At 40.6% G+C, this 22,086-nt stretch overlaps 1 protein-coding gene across 1 annotated transcript in view; it reads left to right on the top strand.

Annotated features, from left to right (window-relative positions):
- The window catches only part of TBC1D5 (TBC1 domain family member 5), a 1,986,766-nt gene that overhangs the window by 414,607 nt on the left and 1,550,073 nt on the right, over window positions 1-22,086 (top strand). Inside the window, exons 7-8 of the mRNA XM_044066237.1 lie at window positions 2,774-2,824; window positions 2,914-2,983. Coding sequence (XP_043922172.1) covers window positions 2,774-2,824; window positions 2,914-2,983 — 121 coding nt within the window. The remainder of the gene's footprint in view (window positions 1-2,773; window positions 2,825-2,913; window positions 2,984-22,086) is intronic.

Below are 22,086 nucleotides of genomic sequence, written 5' to 3'. Positions count from 1 at the left end.
GCTGATTTCCAGTGGAATGCTAAGTAAAACATGCTAGACTTTGTCACTAATGCTGGTGTTGCCTGTTCCTGTGCTAAACCGCACTAAGCATAGGTGATGAAACTTGGCAACTCTGGTTACAGAGCTCTTCTATCTCACTTATGAATTTTATCCCAGGTGCTGTAATAACTTGTCCTGTATGTATAAAATTGCTTTAACTATTACTCTTTGTTAAATCTTAGTGAGAAACCAACTCACTGAGTGCAGCTGGTCAGTAATTCAACCCAACAAAAAGCAGTAAATGGAAGCATTTTTTGCAGGGACAGTCTCCTGCACCGCCCATGAACTTATATAAACCAACACTAAAACCCCACAACCTTGAAGGGAGCAATCTCCCAAAAGCAAGGAATCATGGTCAACATACTAACTATAGAATCTCTGTACTGGTATTGATTTGCATACAGAAAACAGCAATCAAGGAGTTCAGTTTTGCCAAGCTGAGCTCAACCAGGTAGAATCTTGTCCAGTTTGCAATTGACTAGTTTACTAAGGCAGATGAGGCAAATTTCATAATTATTATGAAATAAGATTTTTATTCATTATTATTCTGACAGTCTTCCATAGAACTGTCTTATACTTTTTGCTAGTGGGCTTAAGCAAATGGCAGACTTTTGTTGGGCACAGCTTTATAGTATTTTGCTTTGTACTGAGTGTTTGCTTCTGGACTCTGTCTAAAAAATATTCGTTGGAACTAGTGACCTTGCCAGATAAGCACACGCAAATAAAAATAAATTAATTAATAAACCATGTTATTTTTTTGTAAATATAGACAGGAAATAAAGCATAAAAGCCTGCACGCCCTTACAGAATGTTCTGAGGTCAAAGGCTGTATCATCTGTGCAGAAGACATTTGCCAGTGCTGCCGTTTAGACTGTTGTATAAGAACAGCTTGATCATTCTGTTAAATCTTTTCAGAGAGAAAAGGAAAGACTTAAAAATGTGACAATAGACGTAACCTCAACTGAAAGAATGAGACCATAAAAAGAAATGACAACTACATTTTTCCTTATTTATTTTACGTAGATAGACTGAACCACTAGGACCCATTTTCACTCGTGACCCTAATAACAAGCAAAAGGTACACACATGGTATTACATAATAAAATATTTCAGGTTATGTATAAGAGACAAGTAGAATTACATGCAGCACCAACAAATAATTCTAACTTTTTTTCTTTAAAATATCACTGCTTAAAGTACATGTTGTAGGTGCTTCCAGGTAGAAGCTAAAAGGTTACAAGTGATCAGTGAGTCATACAAGTAAATAGGATTACCAGAGCATGTCATGGAGCCGCAACTAATAACCTAAGTAAGGTTTTCACATCAAAGAAAGTGAGAAGGAAGTAAAGGTTGTAAAGGAAGCTAAGAAGCCCTCACATGCCTAGCGCACATGGCCATTGTACCACAGCTCAAATGATGTAACTCACAGTAAAAAATAAGCTAGTACAGAAAACCGCCTGTTGGGCCACAAAGCCTGCTGCTTCAATATAGTTTGAGTGGATAATGCAGTAGCAAAACTCATTGAAGAGAGAGATGCTGAAGATCATTAGAAAGTGCCACAGAGATCAGTCTTTCCGTCCACAAATACACACAGCTTATGATAAGAGTAACTGTTTTTTTTCAGTGAATGATATGGTGAACTGTAGTGTACAGGGTTAGCAGACAGACTTGGTGGCAGCTTCATTATAAATCATAAAGGCATAACTTCACTAGAAAAAGTTATCATGGCATTCTGGTTTACTTTGTTGCAGAATGTTTTTATTGGAATATTAGGTATTATGGTGCTTTAATTAAGAAACATATGTTCATTGCAACGATATTCAGAATTTATGAAGCAGCCAAAAGAGGTGGGTTGCATCTGAGAATATTCAGGTAATGCGATTGTCTGGCCTCCCTCTGATTACAGAACCAAACAACTCTAACTGCACTGTGTGCTTTGAGAGATGAATGTCATGCAGAGGCTACCACAGGAGAATCACACAATGGGGATGACGGCTTGTGATGGGTGCCGTATGAGATGGGTGGTGGCCACACCTGAATGGAAACTGGCAGATGGTGCTTTCAAAGCAAACAGAAAAGCCACAACAGGGCAGTGCAGTACTGTGCTCAGCAACTGCTGTTTTCTCAGCATAGTTGCCAAGAACTAGAGCCATTCATTTGGGAATTAACCATTTCCCTGCCTCATGTCCAAATGCCAATAGCCAACTCCTGTGCACTGATTAGTAAACATTTCCACACTCCCGAGAGAAAGCAGGATGCTAGTGTGACAGCAGTTCATTAAGTGGTACTCTGTCATTGTGGTCAGAAAATGTGCTTTTGCACGTGCTGCTCATGAAGCACAAAAAAAATTCTCGAAAGTTAAGTGGCACAGGGCAAACTAGATCTGGTCTGCTGTCACTGACAAATTAGCAATTAAAGTACGGCAGAATGAAAACAGTCCAAGGAAAGAAAATAAATTAAGCTTTTGATGTAGTGTTTTGCAGCCCAGACTATATTTTTGTTTGCTAGATGCCAAGTGATGTATAGGCTGTTAATTATTTTCAGCAAGGTTCTCACAGATGTTCTAACAGCGTGCATTCATTTATGCTATAATCTCAAGTTTCCAAGTAGACAGAATTCTGTAACTTTTTCTACTTGTGAGACATCTGTATTCTTTACCTGTGTCACTAACAGAGTAACTATTGACATTTGTGGAACTATTTTTTTCAACACAGTGTTCATCTTTGTTTTACAGTGAAGAAATGAAAATCCTTTTAAACCCAGATTATCTTGAACATGATGCTTAGTAAGTGAAACATTTACTGGTAGTACATTTTTAAAGTTTCAGTTTTCAAGGTACAAAGATCTATTTTCTTATTTTGACTTCTTTTGTAGTGCAGTGTTTTCACGCCTTATGGAAACTGCAGAACCATGGTTTTCAAGTTTTGAGCGTGAAGTTAGAAAGGTAAGCTATAGCCTAGAACAATGCAGTAGTTATTCTTCCTGTATAAAAATTGAAGTATTTAACTAATTTTTGAAGAGTTTGCCAGAAATTATTTCCCCCTTTACTGTATTTATAAAGCAGAAAGTTTGTGTGTGTGTGTGTGTGTATGTGTGTGTATGTATGAGAAAAAACTAGAGTACCAGAACCATCAAAGGGATGGACGCAGCCTTGTGTAGTTTTATGCTGAAGACTATATGGGCTTGAAAGATCATTATGTACATCAAAATGAAAATGTCATAACTGGTGAACAAGCAAAGGAATTTTCAATCCAAGTCATGTCAGAGCTGAACAATTGGTATGGCATGATTCTACATGCCAACACAATAATGAAACCTAAGGTTTTGAATTGTATTTATTGTATTATCTTATATAGGATGTGACGCCCATGCACTGGCCCAGCAATCAAGGAGCCTCAGCCCTCAACGCTAACACCAGTGAGTGGCACCCATATAGGGAAAGGATAATAAATACACACACAGTAAAGTACAATTTCCCTTAAGAGCACACAGAGATCACAGTCAGTCTGGGGCTGGTTTCTTCCTTTCTCTCCAGGTCCCCAATAAGACTCCCCACTGACTCAGCTATAGGGTCCAGATCTCAGCCTAGTGGGCAAGCTAAAACCTCCAGCACCCTCTCTGTTTAACCAGTGCTTCATGTCCCTGCCCAATAGCTGACACACACTCACTTTGAGATGAGTTATATACAACCACACAGACACTCCTGGGGAAGGCGGGCACAGGTTCTCTAGCTGTGCCCCTTTTACCCAGACTATACGGTAGTACCACTTGCCACCACCCACTAATATTTATCAGCTACTGAAAAGGCCATTAACAAAGGGTGTCCAGTTATTACTGTGCAATAATATTATTATCCAAATGGTAAGTGCAACTGAACAGTCAGGGCTTATTGGAGTGACTTGGCCAGTATCACTATATACATGCAATGTACTCTAGAGCTTTAAATTATCTCTACAGAAAACAGCCACAGCTAAAAGGTTTAAAAATATTTAATAATAAATAATAAAAACACAAGACAATACTTCTTACTACACAGTGCTAGTCAAAAGTTCAGTGATCACAGAGAAATACTTAAAATAATACAGTAGAAAAGTTTTGACATCAATACAGAAAAAACAAATCTAATCTTCCTAGTTCCTAGTTGTATCTAAGTGAAAACACAGTTCTAAAGTAAAAAATGGCAAGACACCTTGGCAGAGCAACAGTCACTATTCCTGTTTCAGTTTTTTACTTAAAAGTTAGTGGAAAGCGAATTGGAATAAACACCTCAGATAATTGATGGTAACCATCCAAATTGATAGCCAAAAGCAAGTTTGTGTTGGACAATAACTGTCTGTTAAGATAGCAGCTGTTAGTTTCACGCCTTCTGCAAACAGTTTACTGTAAAATAGTCAGCAAAACACACCGGCTGTTTAGATCCCAGTAAATTTTTGAGTTAACAGGCCGGTTTTCACCTCAAGAAAATTGTTCCACAGTTAAACAACACAAGCTATTATGTGTTGAAGTTCGATCTTCACCTCATTACGAATGGAAACAGCTGTCCAAAATGCACTTTTGAAAGGACCACAGCAATATAATCTTGTAAATACGAACACTTTATTGACAAAAAAGTGTTCGTATTTACAAGATTATATTGCTGTGGTCCTTTCAAAAGTGCATTTTGGACAGCTGTTTCCATTTGTAATGAGGTGAAGACCGAACTTAAACAAGTAATAGCTTGTGTTGTTTAACTGTGGAACAATTTTCTGTTTGGTGAGGTGAAAACCGACCTGTTAACTCAAAAATTTACTGGGATCTAAACAGCCGGTGTGTTTTGCTGACTATTTTACAGTAAACTGTTTGCAGAAGGCGTGAAACTAACAGCTGCTATCTTAACAGACAGTTATTGTCCAACACAAACTTGCTTTTGGCTATCAATTTGGATGGTTACCATCAATTATCTGAGGCGTTTATTCCAATTCGCTTTCCACTAACTGTAAGTAAAAAACTGAAACAGGAATAGTGACTGTTGCTCTGCCAAGGTGTCTTGCCATTTTTTAACTAACAAACCTTACTGTTATTATCGAGACACTAAATATAGCAGCTATTTTTTACCTGACAGTTCTAAAGTAAACTTACATATAGAACACAGGCAGAGTGCTGGTGAGTTGGATATTCTCAAGACAAATGCTTTCATTCTTTCTGTCCTTAAATTGATAACACAATCCCACTGATTCATTTCAGATTACATAATTTCTTTCTGGTTCCCAAATCTCAGAGGTTAATAGCCCTTTTCATCTTGCAGCTGGTCAGGAATCCAGAGCAATACAAGAAATTATATATGTAAATTGTAGCCATTAGCTCTGGCCTCAAAACACTAGACAGAATGCCACCCTCTAGACATTTCGGCTTCGAGTTTTAGATCAAAGAATTTCACAATGCTTGACTTATCAGCTTTCTTACAGCAGAGTGCAGTGTTGTTGCATTTTTTTTTCAGTTCAACATCCAATACAGTCTTTTCACATTTAAGAGAACAAGCCTGTGGCGTACATTAATATTTACAAATGACAGAATTATCTACAAAATTTTGTCTAGCTAGGCTGGCAATCTTCACCTATCTTCACATAGGGCTTAATATTTCTGACACTATAATATGCTTTTGCTGAATAAGATGCTTACTATAAATGGTTTAGCGTCATCTTTTCACTGAACTCTGTATATATAAGCTGATCCAAAGATAAGCTTGAGTGAGCCTGGTTCAGCCGAGCTCTGGCATGCCAAGATTTTATTTCACCAGGACATATTACTTTCTTTTTTGTTTTTGATACATTTGATTGATTAGTTGCCATTTACCTGTGTTGTGCTTTGAATATGAGCATTTATTTTCTTTTTTCTGTATGCTGTTTGCTTCCGTGCCTACTGACCATCAGCTCATCCCCAGTCAGACTTTGTGCTGTCTGATGAGGCTGTCATCCATACAGCCACAAGGATTCTTTATGACCTTACCTATATCCTTGTAATGAGGATGCATTTTTATAGGCCTAACCCTTTCATGGTTGGGTGATGCACAATCTGCACCACCTTTGGGGAGGCCACTGTGCCTTCCCCAATGTATGTGCGCACTCCAACAAACCTGAGATGAAGGATACTGCTTGATCAACTGGTTGGTAGGACATCTGCCCTAGGATTGCCATTTGTGCCACAGCTGCTTCTCTAAGGGGATATGGCACTGGGCAGCCCCAGTTTGTCTCACCATGATATGGACACCTGTCCACCCAGTGCCAGCTCCAAAAGATCCTGGGCCACTAATGGAACCTGTATCCGGATGGTCATTGGAGGGGATTTATCCCTGTACACAAATAGAGCTGTAAATGTTGTCAGTTTTGTAGACAGTAAACTGATTTGTGTAAGTTATGCCATTTCTGATGTCATGGGCATCTTTTATTTTCACAGCTACAACATGCTTTGAGAATGACTTGTTTGTCACTTAAGACTTAAAAGTATAACAGATTAGAATGTATTAGTAGTCTTTTGAACCATTTACTGTTACGTTGGCAATACTGTTAGCTTGTACAAGTGTAATGCTTTCAAGTGGTAGTGATCAGTTAAGTTCTTCCTTTGGCCTGCTGCTGGATTTTTTTTTCATCACCCACTCTTTAGTTTTGTCATTCTGTTGTTTTACTGTCTGGGTAACTGCTTACAACAGTTTTTTGGACTAAAAAAAAAGCAAAACTTAAAAGCACATACTATACACACCAAAAGAAAAAAGAGAATAGAAGCACAATGTATGGGGGTTAGCAATCTTCTTCTGTCTGTCTTTCAGCTTTTCCCGGTTAGGGGTCGCCACAGCGGAACTCCGGTCCGCTAATGATTGGCAGTAGATTTTTACGTGCTGGCTTGCCGGGCCTAACGCACAACCTTCAGCGAAGGAACGCCCTTCACGCATGTCGACACACAGAAGACGTTCTAACTGAGAATCGAACATGCAACGTCTGTGAGGCGACAACACTACTGCAGCACCACCACCGCAGTGTATGGGGGTTAGCAATACACTATTAAATTATGGAATGGAATATTTTGAACTTCCACATTCTTCTTCAGACAGCTCATAAAACATGTATTTTGCATCTTGTATACATACTGTGAGTATTTCCTTAATAATTAATTATTCATGGCCTCTCAGCCTTTGATTTATTTTACATAAATAGTACTATCCACCAGGGTTAATACATAATGCAGGTTTTCTTACTTTTTGAATGTCCATATTTTCTACAAACTGTCATTTAAACCCATGCAAGCTTCTAACTACACCTGCCGCTTGCACTCTGCTTTTATCAAAATATTACAAAAGGCACTGCATCATTTGATCTTCTTTATTTTTCTGCAGTGCTTGATATTTAAAAACAACATTAAAATCCCATGTATACTGTGTCTAGCAACAGCATTGCTAAACATACATTCCTTGATTCAAAAAAACAAAAACAGCAAAACAAACTAAGTGAATAAAAATGCTGGCAGGCAGAGTTTCACAGGCACAAATCACTCAGGTGATGATAAACCAAAGGTATATTTAATGATAAAAATCCACAAGGAAAACAAAAGGTGAGCGCTTTCGTTAAACAAGTGTTAACTTCATCAGACTTGATGTTAACATTTGTTTAACGAAAGTGCTCACGTTTTGTTTTCCTTGTGGATTTTTATCATTAAATACAGCTTTGGTTTATCATCACCTGAGTGATTTGTGCCTGTGAAACTCTGCCTGCCAGCATTTTTATACATTCCTTGATTGCGTTAATATGTTCCAAAATATGACTGTTGAGGTTGTCCTCCGTTTTAACAACATAAACTCTATGGCATTCACAGACTATATATAATATAGATATGTTTACATCATAGAAAGTATGACATTTCTTAGTTTCTTGTTGAATAAAAATGTTTGTCTTGCTTTCATAGTTGTATGTACCATGCCGTTCAGACTTCCTTGTTCTTTTTCTTTTAAGTTTATTGCTGTTCTTTAAGAAAAGTGTGGTCTTTTCCTAGAAAAATTAGTTTCTTGTTGCTTAAAATTATTTTCCAGTTTACTTTCATAATAATGCTTTCCATTTCCTTACTTGCTGATGTGAAGTTTCTGAGCATATACAACTCTGTTGATTCATTGTTAACTTTCTTAAAGGTAAGAAAACCAAGAAGCCAGCTGAGTGAGTAAAAAGCCAACATTTTTTTTACTTTTTAATCACTTAGTTGACTTCTAGGTTTTCTTGTTGTTTCCTTTTGTTATGTCATCAACTTTCTTAAAAGCACCAGCATTCTGTTTACATTTTAATATGATAAATCTTGTACTGTGTGTACTTGAGGGATTTTTTTCCGTTTTATTTTTATTCTCCTATTTCACCTACTGACCACCAGCTCTGCTGTTATCTGGCTGCTCATCCATTCCATTTCAGTAAGAGTCTCCTGCAGGAGCCATTATGCAAGCAGCTATAAGCGTTTTTGCACTTTTGCCTCTAACCCCACCCCTTCATCTTGGCTGACATAAGCTCCTGTGTCACTGTGGGACATCTTATGTTCTCTTCTTTCATGTGGTGGCTTCCACACACATGCAGTTAATGGCAAACTTGACTAGCTTGGCATCTTAAAAAACAGATACTTGGCCCCTGCCATTTTGGTGCTTTGCAAGCCTTCACTTATGAAGTGGCTATTAGCCAGTTGTAAGATGACATCCTCCCCTTCTGGGCTCTTCCATTGTCCAAGTTGTTGTTTGAACACAGATTGTCTGGTTCATGGATATGGTTTTTGCCTTATGTAACACAGAGTTGGACTCAAAAGATTAACCTTAAATAGTTGTATCTAATGTTGTCAGTTTTCGTTTTGTCCTCCACTGATGGGTTTGGATCCATTCCAAAAAAACAAAAGGAAAGGTGCCCAAAACCAATACTCAAAACCACAGAGCACTAAAGGAAGGAGACAACCAGTCTGTTAGTTAATGCAAGCTGTTAAATGTTTAGGGAGAGGGGGTACCCACGTACCTAACTGTAGAAGTTCAAAATGAGGTTTTGGAAGGTAGAGGTGACAGATTTGCACCTCTTTTAGGGAAGAACATGACTGACCTGATAGTGGCTCATTAGGGAGCAGGGTCAAATGAGCTAACTAATCTTTTCCAAAAGGCTTTTGTGACAAACTGTAATGGTGATTCTTGTGTGATCAAGAATATTGTAGAAAGGGAATGGAAAGGTTTGCAAGTCTAACTGACCTTACCAATGTTTTTGGTAAACCTCTTAAAATCATCTTTAGGAAAGGACAAAATATTAAGGACCTTTTGGAACACAAGGGGCTTCAGAGTAATATTAATGATAAGAAAAGAAAAGGGATGTTTAAATGTGGTGCTTGTTCACAATGCCCATATATTACTCACAAAGAGAGGGTGTACATCCGGAGTCTGGATAGACTTATAGAGGGTAGAACCTACTCCAATTGTAATACATTAGGAGTGATATACTTGGCTCAGTGTGAGGCATGTGAAGCATTTTACACTGGGAAGACTGAACATACACTCAAAAGAAGAATATACAAGCATTATTATGATGTTCAGAATGGTAACAAAAACAATGCACTTTTTAAACATACATCGGGGTGTAGGGAAGCTACATTTTTATTTTTTGTTTTAGAATGTATACTAAAGGATGTCAGAGGGGGGGCCCTGGGAGACGACTATCGAGTTTAAAGAACTGCATTGGCAAATTATTTTATAGGCCAACAAACCTCCAGGGTTTAATGAAAATATTTATTTGGCCCCAGTGTTAAAATTGAGGGCAGCCATGTTATGAGGTTACTATCCACTATTGCCCCCTTGCTATTGACTGGTCCTTATTGTTTATGCCTTTTTAGAAAAAAATTGTTTCTTCTCTTTCTATGAAAAGTGGCATTTTTACAAGCTTGGGATTTCACTTACTTTTGACATTTGATTCTTCTATTAAATGTTCAAAATTATTGTGATATGGGAACATACCACTAGATGGAGGTGATGATATAGGCAAATGACATTTTAACACGTTTCTTTTGAGTCTTTGAAAGTTAATTTTACTGTACACAATGTTTCAATAAAAATGGAGGTTAATGGGTATATTAAGATTTTTTAATGAATTATGTTTAAGTTAGGGAATTTGTCTTGGATGATTTTTAATAGAATTTGTTATGATTGAATTTTTTAATTAATTAAATATTTTAATGTTTTTATCCTGAATTCTATTGGTGGTGAGCAGAGAAAGTTTAGGGATTTAAAGGGCAAATTTCTGTATGGTTTTCACATCTGATGAAGTCTGTATGGTTAAAGACAAAAATGCGGTGATCTGTTAATGTGCTCATGTCATCAGTGTAATTAAAATTTGTTGTGGAATCAACAAATTGGTTGGCTCCTTCCTTTAGTGCTCAATTGTCTTGTTTTGGATCCATCCTTTGGAGCCAACTCGGCCATTGCTAAAGCTCTCAAGTTTCTCCCTTACACATAATGCACTAACCCTGAGTTACCTCAGATCTCATTTGCCGCTTTCAGCGAAAGACAAGTATTTTATTATTGTCTTCTGTCCTACTAAATTTTCAAATTTTTGCCTGTATTACTTGTCCCTTGCCATGCGGAATCATATTTCTTGTTACCATAGTTGGTAAAGTTTACTTTCTTTCCCCTTTTAGTACTTAGCATACTTAAATTACTATAGTTAGTAATTTCCTTTCTACAGTTAGTGTAGCCCTCTCTTATTACCATCATTAGTATTTTTCCTGTTTTCCTTTTTTGTATTAAAAAAAAATTCTATTTTTATGTGACTTTCTTTGTTTTCATAGCTTTAGTGTAGGTTAGTGTTATGGCAGAAAATGGCACTGCTGGATTTAAAAAAATGTGCAATGTATGGGCACAGACTTCCCATGTGTGATGCCCACATCTTCAGGAAGATTGTTTTATATGCTATGGGTTCAACCCCAGGGCGCTTGTTGAAAGAAAAAAAACAAGCTGATTTTAGAAGGATTATTACCTCCTGCCTTTGGATAGATTATATTTAGTGATTAATCTCCCAAAGTTAAACAATCCAAAACTTCTTCTCCAAAACATTTTACATCTTCCACAATTTCTGAGCCAACCAAGAAAAAGGCTAAAATGGGTCCGACCTCATCCTCTGATCCGAAAAAGAAGAAATTGGTGGACCCGACTTTCTCAGATCTGACTAGAAAGGTATCGGATCAGACTACTTCCAGCCGTACCAGTTCAGTTTTGATTCAGTTACATAGGACAAGATACTCCCCATTGCAGGATCCGGTGCCCTCAAAGCTGCCCTCACCTTTCTTGGAGGTATGCCACCCTACGTCCTCCTCTATTATTAACACTAGTTCTTCTAGAAGCTTGATGGAGGAAGATGTGGAGAGAGTGCTGGGGAAGATTCTCTTGGCGCAGAGTCAGACGGGTGTCTTACCAGCTCCTACCCATTTGGGTCAGGAGATCCATTCTTCTAATACACCCCCAGTACAAGTTCCTCCTCTTATTTCTTCAACTGTCCGAGTCCCTGGATCCAAGCAGTCTGGCTCTCAGAGCCAAATCTGCACCTTGGCACTCGATAGTTCATCCCTGGCTTCTACCTCCGGAAGATTGCCTTTGGAGTGGGGGAGAACTGCAGCCCAAAATCTTGTCTTTTCAGATCTGAGGTCTTCCCTTTCTCCAGAGCTGTCTGCCTTTGAGGCTGTGAAAAGGGTTTTCTCTGTTTAAGCAGAATGGACTGACCCCTCAGATCCTAAACCTTCTACCTTGATAGCTCTGCGCTCAAAGCCTCATCACTCTTTGCCACAGGGACAGCCAGCCCGAGACCCCAAGGCTTCCCAACAGGGTATCTCAATTTCTTCTGATACCTCCCCAGAGCATTCTACTGAAGAGATCCCCTGAAAGAAGACATGTAAGGGAAAGCACTTGGACTCCCCAAAGAATTCGGTCACCAAAGATACAAACTTAAATGAAGGTGAAGGGTCCCCATGGTTACCTCCTAAGGATGTCTCATTTGGAGACATCTTTGAGGTCCTAAAGCAGAGAGGTGGCTGGCCTCCCAGCAGCCCTTCATCTGTGGAGTCTGTATTCCTGGAGGCATTCCGTACTGACCAGTCTATGTCTTGGGTTATTCTGCCCACCGATGAGCTTATTGAGTTAGTCTCTATGTGGGCATGGAAGGAACTCAACACAGTTGAACCAATACTAAGAAGACCAGACAAGATTATACCACCACCTGTGGATAAGCAATTTTGGGGTAAAGGTATGCCTGTTGATGCCATGGTCATGGTGACCACCACGAGGAGAGTTCCACTGTTTATCCCCCTAACAGGGAGTCGAGGGTGAAGGACAGGTTTGAAAAGTGTGTCTATGCTTCAGCGACCTTTGCCTTAAAGTTGCTGAATTATTTGGCACATTTTACAAGATTACAGAGGGATTTGATTAAGGAACTATCAAATACCCTGTTAGGATCCATTTGGCAGAGGTCCAGTCATCCATGACTTTTCAGTTGGCTACCCTGCAATCTTTTTCCAATTCTTCCATGAGGCTCATTTCGCATGCAACCAAAGGAACTTCAAGAGCAGTGGCTTCAGGCATTGCCATCAGGAGACATGCCTGGATGGCTCTTATGTGATTTTGTGGAGCCCTTCAGGTTGTTCGTCAATACTCCTTTTGACAGCACTTCTTTGTGTGGCCCCAAGGTGAAGGACACATTATTCAGGTGAAGGAAGGATGGAAAGACCCTCTCTGCCATGGGCTTATGTTTTTCGACCCTTCAAGGATCCTTTTCTAGGAATCAGTGAGGTGATCAGAAGATGTGTTTCAAGAAATTCCAGGGTCCTTTCCAGGACACATGTGAAGGAAGTTCCCCCAGGGGCAGAGGAGGGAACTCCAATGGTCAACGCTGCCCCTGCGGCAGAGGTGGCCTGCAAAACCAGAGGTCCAGAGTTTTTCTTTGACAGACCTTACAAGCAGTCCTGAAAGGAGGCCCAACTGTCCACCTCTTAAGGCAGTCAGTTATCCCTGCAACAGAGATCCTGGCTAGATATAACAAAAGATACTTGGGTGCAGAGGATTATTTCCAGAGGTTATATAAATACCCTTTTCCCTTCCACCTCCAATCTCAAGAAAAATTCCCGAATTTCCAACCAGTCAGAGGGAGCAAGCAGAAATTCAAATGTAAAAGCTGCTAGAAAAAAAAAATCATCCCAGAAGTCCCGCCAGACCAGATGGAATACGGAACTTACTCAAGGTTCTTTTTACTGCCAAAGAAAACAGGGGACTAGAGACCAATTTTGGATCTCAGCAACTTAGACAAGTCAGTTTGCACCAAGTTTCAGATGGTCATGGTTAAGTTCATTCTCCCTTTTTGGGAAAGGATGAATGGATGTTGTGCTCGATAGACATTCAGGATGCATATTATCACATAAAGATGAACAGATGATCCAGAAGTTACTTATGCTTCTGGCTGGGAGCTGGTCACTACCAGTTCAGAGTTCTGCCCTTTGGCCTCACCACAGCCCCGAGGGTGTTCACCAAATGTATGGCAGTAGTAGCAGCTCATTTGAGACTGCAAGGAATCCAGGTGTTTCCATATCTAGATGACTGGCTCATTACCACCCCGACAAGGCATCAATTAATAAGAGCAAGAGATCAGGTTCTCCAGACATATTTTCATCTGGGGATAACCATAAACTATGACAATTCTCAACTGGAACCAACTCAGGATTTGGAATTCATAGGAGCACTGTTCAATACAAAGTCATTAATAGCTTCTCTGTCTCCCTCAAGTGTGGAAACTATAAGATCACAGGTCAGAAAAATAATCTGCAGTACCAAAATTTCATCCCGCTTGGTCCTTCAAGTTCTGGGATCAAAGTCAGCAGAGATAACACTAGTACCTTTAGCCAGATATTACATGAGGATTCTACAGTGGATGCTAGCAACACAATGGTTGATAGTTTATCAACCCATGTCAACTCTGATTCATATCACTCACATATGCAAGAGAGATCTCAGGTGGTGGATTCAATCAGATCAGGTTCTACAAGGCCGCCCATTCATTCTCCCCTCAACTTCAGGGCTTATTGACCAGGGACGCTTCCCAGTTGGAGTTGGGAGGCACTGTTTGGGAAAAGCAGTCCAAGGCACTTGGTCCCACAAAGAGGCCAGTTTGCATATCACTGTCCCAAAGATGAGAGCAGTGTTTTTAGCATTGTAATCCCTTCATATTGTTCTTCCTTCGGGGACAGTGGCATTTCAAACAGACGATATGTCAGTAGCTTGGTACATCAACAAACAAGGAGGGACCAGATCCTACCCCTTGTGTTGAGAAGCACTCAGAGTGTGGCAATGGGAAGTCTCATCCAACAGCTCATAGTAACGCACATTCCAGGGAAGTCCACTGTGATAGCAGACAAGTTGAGCAGGTATATTCTTCTTCCTCATGAGTGGTCTCTCAACAAGAACGTGACAGAAATTATTTTTCATTAGTCGGGCCAGCCTTGCTGCAACTTTTGTGCTTCTTCCCTAAACAACAAATGCAGCAGCTAATTTGCCCTAATCCCCCCACAGGGGGAATTACTGAGGGATGCTGTACTTCAAGATTGGCCTCCCAGTCTACTGTATGCCTAGCCACCAATCCCGCTAATTCTGAAATTCCTGCAGAAGGCTGCCATGTTGGAGAGCAAAGTCATCCTCATTGCATCGTTCTGGCCTTGACAGATTTGTTTCCCCTTCCTTTGGCTTAACTTACTTCACCAACTTTGGATTTTGGATCCAATTCCAGACCTTCTGTCTCACCCAACAGGCATGATCCATCTAGACATATAAAACCTCAGGCTGAAGGCCTGACTTTTTCAATTCTGATAATAGCCAGACAACCTATGCTGTCTTCCCTGTCCAACATATACATTTATCTTCACATAAGCCTTCATCACATAAACTCTACGCCAGTAAATGGAAAAGATTTGTTTATTGGGCACATCAAAATCATGTTGAACATTTTTCAGCTCCTGTACATAATATCCTTGAATTTTTGGCCCTATTTTTTAAAAAAGGAGCTAGTTTCTCAACCCTAAAAGTCCAGTTTGCAGCAATATCAAACATTCACATTGATTTTGAAGGTTCCTCAGTAGCCTCTCATAGGCTATGCAGAGCTTTCTTGAGAGGCACTGCTTTTAAGACCTTCCTTTACAGACGCTACTCCCCCATGAGACCTCAGTCTGGTACTGCAAGCGCTTATATATTCCTCCTTTGATCCAGCAGCTGTGTGACCTGAAATATCTTATTCGAAAAAACGTTTTTTTCTAGTAACCATTACTACATCTGCTAGACAAATTTCCGAAATTCAAGTGTTGTCTTTAGAGCTTCCATATTGATTTTTCACAAGGATAGTTACATTACGAACCACTGTATACTTTCTTCCCAAGGCAGTGTCAGAATCCAATCAGTCCATTAATTTGCCAGTTTTCTTCCCCAAATTTGCTAACAAAGGTGAATACATGTTACATTTACTGGATGTAATCAGAGAAGTACATCTTTACCTGCACAGAAAAAAAGATGCAAGAAAAACAGACCCGTTATTTGTTTACTTTGCGGACTTGAAATTGGGAAAACCAGTTGCCAAAGTAACCTTAGCCAAATGGCTAACAGATTGTATATCATTTATTTATAAAAAAAATTGGTTGTTACATTACCACAACCAGTATGAGCTCATTCAGCTAGACCCATGGCAATGTCTTCAGTTGTTCTTTCCAGGACATCTATGGATGATGTATACGCAGCAGCTACTTGGGCTACCCCCATACCTTTGTTACTCATTACAAATTGGATCTGGTCACCAGAGGTAGAGCATCATTTAGTTCCACTGTGCTCAGGAACGTCCTTCCTTGCATCCACCCAGGATTTTAGGTAGCTGGGGACTCTATACCATCAGCTGAGGATAGAATGAAAATTGACAACATCAGATGAAGATGTTTTGTACTTAACATAATGTTCCATCTGTGTTGCCCATTTTCATTCTTTCTCAACTCCCCACCCACCAACTCCTATCCTTTGCAAACTTTTGGAAGAATGAGTCTTTAAGGGACATAACTGTCCTTTGAATTGAGCTCCAGATGTAGTCTTTTTATGTATTGACTATATTCAGTTTTTCACCTTCTTTATCTATGTGTAGTAAAAATTTCTATTCTGGCAAAAATCAGCAAACAAGATCTGAGGTAACTTAGGGTTGGTGTGTTATGAGTAAGGGAGTAGCTCGAGAGTTTTTGGTTACCACGAGCTTTAGCAATGGCTGAGCTGGATCCGAGGGATCAGATTCTAACCCATAATTTGAGGAAGAATGAAAATGGACAACATAGATGGAACGTTATGCTAAGTACATAACTTTTTTCTCTGCCGATTCATTAAGGTAATCCCTTTCTACAAGCCTGCTTTTTTTTCAGTAGTAATATTTAATGTGATGTTGTCTTAATTCTCACTGGTGGGTTGGATCTGATCCATCAGATCCATCTCAGCCATTACATAAGCTCGAGGTCCTCAGCTAATCTTGTGGGCATATTTCCCTACCCATAATGCAACTTCCTTACCTGCCGCACAGTGAAGAGGTTTCCTGATAGCTAGCTCTGGGCTATGTATTGCTAATTTCATTATTTCTCAACTCTTATAACTGTTTATTTAAATGATCTGTTTATTAATCTTTCTATTGTCTTTTTCTGCTATAATATATTAGAGTGAGTGCTCCCTACCCCGTTATCACCCATTTAATTTAGAGGGTGCATAACCATTGTCTTTTTTAGTTAGATGACACCTTCCCCCTTCTTTCCCCCTCCTTTTCTGTTCATCTGTTTAAGTTAGACGGCAATTATTATTAAAAAAAAAAATTATTGCTGTTATCTACCTGTTTTCTATCCTTCTGCGTGTGTGTGAATCTTTCTATAATTTCCTATCCTTCTGCGTGTGTGTGTGAATCTTTCTATAATTTCCTCTGACTATTGCTTCCCTTACCATGTCGCAAAAACAGGAAGGAAAACTGCTTGGCTTTAAAAAGTGAGAAATGCAGAAAGAAGCTGCCCCTTAGTGATACACACACTTTGTGTGTATTGCTTGGGGCCTCTTCATCTCCAAGAGATATGCTCCACATGCCATAGGTTCAATCAAAGAGCGCTTATGGACCACAAGAATAATTTGCTTTTAAAGGGTTTATTAAAAAACCCTTTTTCAGAGGCAATTTCCACAAAATGTACCGACAAGCCTTTAAAAAGATCATCTTCAGGTCCGAAAGCTTCGTCAGAGCAGAGTCCTAAAACTCCTTGACTGTCTGCTCCATCAGAAACCCAGGAGCAGACAGTTGTCACAGGATCAAAGACCATCTTGGAACCCTCGGCTCTGACATCTTAGGTGCCTACAGCGATTTGACACCGGACCCGTTCCCCTTCCCTAGAACCAATATCTTCACAGCTTCCATCACCATTATTAGCAAAGTCTATATCGCCATCACTATCTACTGAGTCTAACAGGAGCTTATCCGACAAAGACGTGGATAGGTTGTGCAGAGGTTACTGAAGACTCTGGCCCTGGCTAAACTTTTGTTGGATCAAAACCCAAAGGAATCGGATCAGATACGACCCACCCCTCTAGTACCTGTTCCTCCTCCAATCCGTCCATCAGTTTCGGAGCCAAAAGACTCTGATCTCCAGATTGTGTCTGTGTCAGCTCCAGGTCCTTTGGTTTCCTTGGAGCAGACATTGGCCCTGAGCGTTTCCCCCCAGTTGGAGCAGGACACCTCTGGGAACCCACACTCTCCGGTCAGATCCTTGGAGCCAGCTTGGATCTCTTCAGATCTGACTTTGCCTCTCTGGCTTCTGCGCAGGTGAGTACTGCTCATACCTCTGCTTTGGAGCTTCTGTCCCTGGTTCCTTGTATCCCTTCGGCTCCAACAACTTTTTTGTCGGATCCGGGGGAGTCCTCAGAGCGGGGATAGTCTGCCTTCCAGGTTATGAGGAGGGTTTTGATTCCTGCCAAATCTAAGGCACAACCTCCATCGGCCAGTTGTTTTTGAACTCTTACATAACCCTTCCACAGGATTGCAGAGACCCCAGGCCTCAGGATATCCACCAGGAGACTTCCCCCTCTTCTGAAACATCCCAGGAGTATCCCACTGAGGAGGACCCTTGAAAGAGGACCTGCAAGAGGAAGCACCTTGACTCCTCAAAGGAGTCTATCACATCAGGTACTGACCTCAATGATGCAGAATGATCCCCACAATCACCTCCTGAAGATGTCTCCTTTGGAGATATCCTCAAAATATTGAAACATAGAGGTGACTGGCAGTCCACCCCCACTTCGACTGAGGAGTCAGTCTACCTGAAGGCCTTCGGATATCACCCTTCCACCTCTTGGGTGACTCCTCCTTCCAAGAAGCTTACGGACTTAATCTCTAGGAAGGCATGGAATATCCCAGATACCATAGAGCCCACTCTTAGAAGGCCAAACAAATACATAACTGCCCCAAAAGGCAAGGCTTTTTTGACTAAAGGTGTAGCAGTTGATGCTATGGTCATGGCAGTGGCCACCAAGAAGGAGCTGTCTATGACCAGCTCCTCTATCCATCCTCCTAATAAGGACTCTAGGATGATGGATAGATATGGGAAGCATGTGTTTTCATCAGCAACCTTTGTCTTTTGGTTTCTGAACTACCTTACCCACTTTAGTTGGCTACAAAGGGACCCGTTAAAGGAACTCAGACTCCCTCCAAGGACCTCTAGCTGATGCAGTAAGCAGATAAGGTTAATGCTCAGCTCACCATCCTCAGTTCAGTTATAAACTCTTCCATGAGGCTCATATCTTATGCAGTGGATGGGCCGAGTAGGGCTGCGGGTTCAGGTATTTACTCTTAGGAAGCAGGCCTGGATGCGTCTTTGTGATTTTGCAGAACCCTTCAAGTCTTTCTTTGTTAATGCCCCTTTTGATGGCTGTTCTCTGTTTGGGCTTAAAGTGAAGGAAGCGCTCACCAGATGTGAACAGGAAGGCAAGAGTCAGTTTTTCACAGTGCAGTTTTTTGTCTATACTGATGCTCAGGGCTGACCTTAGCCGAAATGGCGCCCTAGATAAATTAGTGTGTTGGCACCCCCTTAAGCCCCAAACACACCACACTCATGAAACACCACTATTTGAGCCACACCCCAGGTAGGTCACTCCCCAATTAAGCCACTCCAGTCATTTCCTTAAATTATTTAAATGCACAGGAAGAAAAAGATGCCTTGTTTGTTTGTTGGTTTCTTTCGGCTTTTCCCGGTTAGGGGTCGCCACAGCAGAACTCCGGTCTGCTAATGATTGGCAGTAGATTTTGACGTGCTGGCTTGCCGGGCCTAATGCACAACCTTCAACGATGGAACACCCATTCATGCATGTCGCCACACAGAAGACGCTCTAACTGAGAATCGAACGGTCTAATGTAGTTAAACGAAAACTACCTTTGAGTACGTATTTCCAACTTTAAATACCACAGCAATCGTGGTCAAATAGGGCCCTAGGCGGGGTAATAGACCAGTCTCTCCAGAGCATCCCCTCCTGTAGCAACCCCCTACCCCCCAAGCAGCAGCCCCCTCCTCAGTTATTCCAGTGTTTGGTTATTTCTCACCAGTTACCATACAACACTGTTCAAATCTATCAGTGTGCATACTGTTCTCATATTTGCTTCTACAGTGATTACAGATATTGAAGCAAAATAGCACAAACAGGTAGCCATTTGATAAACAAACAGTAGAGTCTCACAATGAAAACAGATTTAGCATGAGCAGTAAACTTCTCTGCCCTTCAAACTCACATTGATTGAAACGGCATAAAAACCTATATTCATAGAAAATGCATCTGGCCCGTGGAGGATTAAGTTTACCTTTGGGTTGTTTTCAAAGCCATAGGCTCTTTGCACACATTTTTAGGGACATGCATACATGTATTCATTCTTTGATTCACCTTCCTGATTGTATTCAGTTATATTCCTTGTATAATACAGTACCAGTTGTTAGAATGTGTTTTAAATTTGTAGTTTTAAACATTATTTTAATAAACAATGAAACAAAATGTATGAACCAATAATGACAAACTTGCCCAATTCAGAACATTTCCATCATAAAAGTCTACTGAAACTTCTGTCATTACAATCCACCAATATCAATAAATATGCAGTGTCTCTGCAGAAGTAAAGGCCATCAAAATAATTCCACCTTAAAGAGATCTGTAACTAATGAAGAGGTTGCTGCTAGCAAACAACTTTATACTTCATAGTTTAATCTGTTACCCTTGAAGAATAGGGTCTATATTATAAGAACAAAAGTTGAAAATCGTGAACGCACTAAATCTCGAAAATGCCGAACCTCAAACTTGCTATTGTGCGGGGCTATGCCCCTCCACAGCCACCGCTAAATATATATACCAACTCTGAGATTGCACTACAATGAGGAAAGGGCAAATATTGCAATCTTCACTGTACTGCGCTCTCACAAAAAGCACTTCAAGGTCCAGCATGTTTGAGATTTGGAGCGTGCACTATTTTCAACTTTCGTTCATATAATATAGACCCAAAGAATAAACTGCCTATGTTACATTAAAAAAATGATAAGCTTGTAATATTGCAATAGGGAATGGATGGTAAACTGAGAACAAGTTCATAGTTGCTAGGTATTTCCTCCAAAGGAGGATATTCTCAGGACTACAGCATCCACACCCTTTAAAGTACAACACAGTACAGTATCAGCAATTCATCTACATAGTATGGGACTAGAACCCATAGCCTTCTGCATCAAAAGCAAGTATACTACCTGCTCTGTTACTAACAGCGCAATCATACTTGGTATAAGCAGCACTAAACTTCTCTTCCCCTGAAGCAGTCAGCTCCTTGTAAAAGCAATCCATCTACATACTGTGAGAGTAGAACCCATAGCTTTCTGCATCAAAAGCAAGTATACTACCTGTTCTGCTACTAACAATGCAATCATACTTGGCATAAGCAGCACTAAACTTCTCTTCCCCTGAAGCACTCTGCTCCTTGTAAAATCCACTTGACACACAACTGTATCTCTCAACTTTGCAGCACAAGAAATCTGGAAAAAGCCAAAATTTACTGGTGAGGGGGACAAAGGCCCAAATCCAGGGACACATTTTAAACATTGCTTGTATAATCTTAGAAAGTTGCTGGAATAAAACTTAAATGGCTATTATTATTTAGTGAATTCATTTCTCCCTGATTTGCCAGAAAAACACAAATTTTAAGAGGAACAGACCAAAAGTATGAGACAGACATTCTGTGAAAATCTGGATAGTTGAGAGCTATGGACTCAGCTCCTTGTATCACAAGTGGTGGTATGGTTAGAGAATTCAGGCTCTTGTTTCTTGTACCTAAGGTATAGGGTTTGAGCCTGAGTAGCACTAACCACCAGATATACCTAACTGGGGCATTTTACACACACACCCCCCCAGCACTTCTGTCTCAACATGAAGCAACACACCCCCCTCGGCAGCGAAGCAGCAGTTCTGTCTCAACATGAAGCGACACACCCCCCTCGGCAGTGAAGCAGCAATTCTGTCTCAACATGAAGCGACACACCCCCCTCGGCAGTGAAGCAGCAATTCTGTCTCAGCATGAAGCAACACACCCCCCTCGGCAGCGAAGCAGCAATTCTGCCTCAGCAACACCCCCCCCCAGCAGCGAAGCAGCAATTCTGTCTCAACATGAAGCAACACCCCCCCCTCGGCAGCAAAGCAGCAGTTCTGTCTCAACATGAAGCAACACCCCTCCCCCCGGCAGCACTATCAATAAAAAACACACCCCCTTTATTTGAAAATAAAGAAAACACATAACATTCGGTCTTGGCAGCACCTTACTTGAAAATGAAGCAGCAATGGCAGCATAACATGAAGCGGAGCAGCAAAAGGGTGAACAGGACGTCTGTATAACAATGTACCCACAGACCGGAAGAAGAGAAGGTGATGGTATGAAACATGGGGCGGACTGCCCCTCTCGCCCTCTCCCCCTCTCCCCCACC

This window comes from Protopterus annectens, chromosome 3.part1, assembly GCF_019279795.1.
Source record: "Protopterus annectens isolate FY-2018-M chromosome 3.part1, PAN1.0, whole genome shotgun sequence".
Lineage (NCBI taxonomy): Eukaryota > Metazoa > Chordata > Ceratodontiformes > Protopteridae > Protopterus > Protopterus annectens.
This window is presented reverse-complemented; position numbering and strand designations above follow the sequence as displayed.